This window comes from Hippopotamus amphibius, chromosome 13 (genome assembly GCF_030028045.1).
Source record: "Hippopotamus amphibius kiboko isolate mHipAmp2 chromosome 13, mHipAmp2.hap2, whole genome shotgun sequence".
NCBI classification, from domain to species: domain Eukaryota; kingdom Metazoa; phylum Chordata; class Mammalia; order Artiodactyla; family Hippopotamidae; genus Hippopotamus; species Hippopotamus amphibius.
The window spans coordinates 18,331,843-18,335,814 of NC_080198.1; the positions used below are offsets into that span (position 1 = coordinate 18,331,843).

General features: G+C 61.3%; 1 protein-coding gene across 1 annotated transcript; it reads right to left on the minus strand.

The window, feature by feature from the left end:
* GPR27 (G protein-coupled receptor 27) lies at nt 1–1,806 on the minus strand. Its single transcript, XM_057705393.1, has one exon. The coding sequence runs from the start codon at nt 1,443–1,445 to the stop codon at nt 309–311; it is 1,137 nt and encodes a 378-aa protein (XP_057561376.1). The 5' UTR covers nt 1,446–1,806; the 3' UTR covers nt 1–308.
* Between the last annotated feature and the right edge of the window lie 2,166 nt (nt 1,807–3,972).

The following is a 3,972-nucleotide window of genomic DNA, read 5'->3' on the forward strand; positions in this document are numbered from 1 at the left end:
AAAAAAAAAAAAAGAAAAAGGAAAAAAAAAGAGTAATACGTGAAATAAAAGACATCAGTGCCAGTACAAAGACTCCGGGGCCTCCTGTCAGGATGAAAATATATTTAGAAGGACAATGGCAAGGAGCTGGGACTTCGAAACCCCCCTCCCCCCCAAAGGAGTCTGTACAATCCAAGTGATGATGCACTTCGAGAGTCGTCTTGAAGGCAGCTTAGAAAATTAAAAAGGGGGCAGAAGGGGGAGAAAAGACGTCACCGTCCAAGCCAAAGGGAGAGGCCGGGTTGGGGTGCAGGTGGCGGGAGAGCCACTTACAAACCGATGCCTTTCAAGTCGCAGGGGAGGGTGGCCTGGGTGGCCTGGGGGCTCTGGCAGCAGGGGAACTGGGCCCGGAAGCAGTCCCTGAGCTCCCTGTTGAAGAGGAAGCACACGACGGGGTTGATGCCGGCCTGCGCGAAGGTCAGCCACACGGAGGCCGTCAGGTAGGCCTGGGGGACGGCGCCGGGCCGCACCAGGACCCGCAGGTAACTGGCCACGACGTAGGGCCCCCAGAGGAGCAGGAAGAGCAGCGTGACGGCGTAGAACATCTTGCACAGCCTCTTCTCCGTCTTGAACTCCTCGAGCACGAGGAGGCGGCGCGCGCCGCGGCCGGGCCCGGCCGGCCGGATGCCCACGAGCGCGGGCGGCGTGGGCCCGCGGCCGAAGCCCGCCGTCCAGTTGGCGGCCGCCTGGCCGGTGGCGCCGGGGCCGTGGAAGGTCCAGTCGTGGCTGACGGCGGGCACGAGGCGCGCGGGCCGCATCTTGCGGCGGTCGTGGATGAAGAAGAGCAGGCGGAGGTAGACGAGGTGCGTGGCGCCCACCACCACGGCCAGCAGCAGCAGGAAGCCCAGCGCGCCGGGGGCGCCGTCGGGCCGCTGCTCCAGGGCGCACGGCGCGTCCTCGTCGTCGCCGCCGCCGCCGCCGCCGTCCAGCACGGGCGGGAAGGCCGCGGCCAGCGCCAGCGCCCAGGCGGCGCACACCAGCATGGCGGCGCACGGCCAGCCGGCCAGGCGCTCGGCGTAGAAGCGGTGGTGCGCGATGGCCAGGTAGCGGGTGACGCCCACGCCGAGCAGCAGGAAGGCCGCGTGGAAGCAGAAGAGCGCGGCCAGGAAGGCGAGCAGCTTGCAGCCCAGCGCGCCCGGCGGCGCCCCGGCGGCGGCCGCGGCCCGCCGCGCCGCCAGCATGACGGCCGGGAGGCAGGCGAGCGCGCGCAGCCCGTCGGCCAGGCACAGGTCGAGCAGCAGGTAGTACGGGGCGCGGTGCAGGCTGCGCTCCCGCACGATCAGCAGCGCGAACAGCACGTTGCCCGCCAGGCTCACGCACAGCAGCAGGCTGAGCGTGGCCAGCTTGAGGCCCAGGGCGGCCGCCTCCCCGCCGCCGCCGCCGCCCGGCTCGCTCGCGTTCGCCATCGCGGCCTCCCCGGGCCGGGCGCCGCGCTCCGCTCCGGGGCCGCCCCCGGCCTCGCCGCTCCGCAGGCCGGCCGGCCGGCCGGGACTCCGCCAACCGCGCGGGTCCCCGGCGAGCTCCCGGGCCTGCGGGGCCTCAGCCCGCGGCCGGCTGACCCCTCCTCGGCTCCCCGAGCTGCCGCCGCGCCGCCGCCATCTCAGGAATGGTGCGCGCAGGAGGCGACGGCCACTCCCTGCGCCTCGGGCGCCGCGGGCTTCACTGCGGGCCGGGCCGCGCCGCCGCCCGCAGCCCCCTGCATCCTCCTCCACCTCCTCCTCTTCCTCCGCCGCCGCCGCCGCCGCCGCGCCTCTGGGCTCTGCCCCCCGCCGGGCCCGCCGCCGCCGCCGCGGAGCCCCCTCCCCTCCGCCGGAGCGCGCCGCGTGGCCGCCGCCGCCAGCCCCGCCGAGGCATCCCGCGCCGCCCGGGCCGGGCTGGGCTGGGCTGGGCTGGGGGCGCCGCCGCCGCCTCAGCTGCGGGCCCGGAGGCGGCCGGGAGGGAGGCAGGGCCCAGGACGCGAGGCGACGACAGGTCGCGTTTGGCCCCAGGTAACGGGGGTCCGGCGGCGGCGCCCGGCGCCCGCCCTGGGGTCACGGTAGCCGTGCGCGGCGGGGAGGTTGCCTGGGATGGCAGGGTCGGGAGGCCTCGGGCAGTGGGGGGCGGGGGGTGGACAGGAGGATCCGGGGTGAGCCCTCTGCCCGCAGGGTAATAGTGATCAAGTCATCGTCATCATCACAGCCTTGGAACCTCTGATGGTCAGGTCAGCGCTGATGTGGGTGGCAGTGTTCTGGGGACCTTTACCAGCATTATCGCCCTCAGCGTGCACAGTAACGACAAAGTTGGTTCTGTTCTTAAGCCCACTTTATATCTGAGGAGGCAGAGGCTTGGAGGTCAAGGGAGTTGAGAGCCGGTAAGTGGTAGAGCTCTCCCAGATTCAGATTTGACTCTTATTTCCAGGGCTGGACTCACAGCGACTCTGAAGCATATACCCTGCTCTCTGCCCCATTCGTGGTCCCAGTGAAGACATCTTTCAGAGAAAGGAAATTCAGCGTTTTCCCTTAAGTGATTTAGAAGGTGAATCCCATGTCACCTTCCTTACACATGTCAGTTTTCTGGGTGAGCCTGAAAGGGCAGCCCCTCTTCTGAGCCTCAGGCGCACCCTGTTCTCTCTAGGCTTTGCATGGGCTGTTGCTTCTGCCTGGAGCAGCCCCTCCACAGGCTCCCCCTCCTCTGGGCCATTCTTCTGACCAGTCTAGCTTACTCTGTACCATTGCCCATTCATTTCCTTCTTATCACTTAATATTTATCATTACATATTTTTTATTTCTTTTGAAGATCCTGTCCTTTGAACTAATTTCTAAGTTCCAAGAAGGCGAGGGACTGTGTCTGATTTTTTGATAATATTATATCCCCAATGCCTGGGTTGGAGAAGCCAGAATTAAGACATATGTTCTTTCTCAGGTACACTCGTTTTTGCTTTGTTTTATGCAGAATGTTATTTATTAGCATGGCAGGCACTTTGATGGGCGTTTTTAGAATGACACAAGATCATAGAAAGCCTTGTCAGGCTAAAGAGTCTAAACTTTAGTCTGTAGGCAGTCAGGAGCCCTTGGAGGATTTTGAGGAAAGAGACATGATTAGAAAATTACTGAAGTATGTCAGGAAGATTATTTTGGCAGCAGTGTTTAAGAGGAATGACAGAGCAGAGTCTGGAAGTCTAGTCCAGAGCCTTAGACTTTAATGTGTGCACAAATCACTGGGGATCCCGATTCAGCATGTCTGGATGGAGCTGAAGATGCTGCCTTTCTAACAGTTTCCTAGGCAACACTAATGCCATTGGTCTACAGACCACACTTGGAATAGCAAGGACCTGGAGGGCATTTGGACGTTTTGTAAAAATCTAAGTGATGGCCAGTGAGGGCCTGACTTAGGCCCCTCGGTGGCCAGCAACAAGTGGCTGACCAGGCATGTGTGCAAATATTTGGTGACAGAAAATAGAAGTAGATTTTGGAGGCATTTTGGTTAGGAATTGCATTTTGGTAAGAGTAGCCCAGAAATGTACATGCGTTTATTTTTCTCATGAAACAAGAAGTCTGTAGGTCAGGGGTTGCTGGCGTTGAATTATTGGCTGAAGGACTGAGTCTCTGAACATCTTTTAGCCCTTCCCTCGTGATCAATAGGCTGCTGCCCCCCCAGCCATTCCCTCAGCATTACAAGCAGAAAGAATGAAAAGAAACGAAGAGCAAAAGTGTTCCTCTCATCTAAGTGGGCCCCCTCTGAAGAGTCTCCTAGAAGGCCTACACGATAACATACATATCATTGGGTACCACGATCAGCAAAGGATATTGGGGAATGCTTTCTTACTTCAGCTTTTTAGGGCCAGACACAGAGCCACAGACAATGAGTTCCAGCCTTGATGTGGACCTTAGCATTGGGCTGCATCTGCCCAGAGGAAGGGATGCCTTCTTTTAATGCACACAAAGACACCAATTC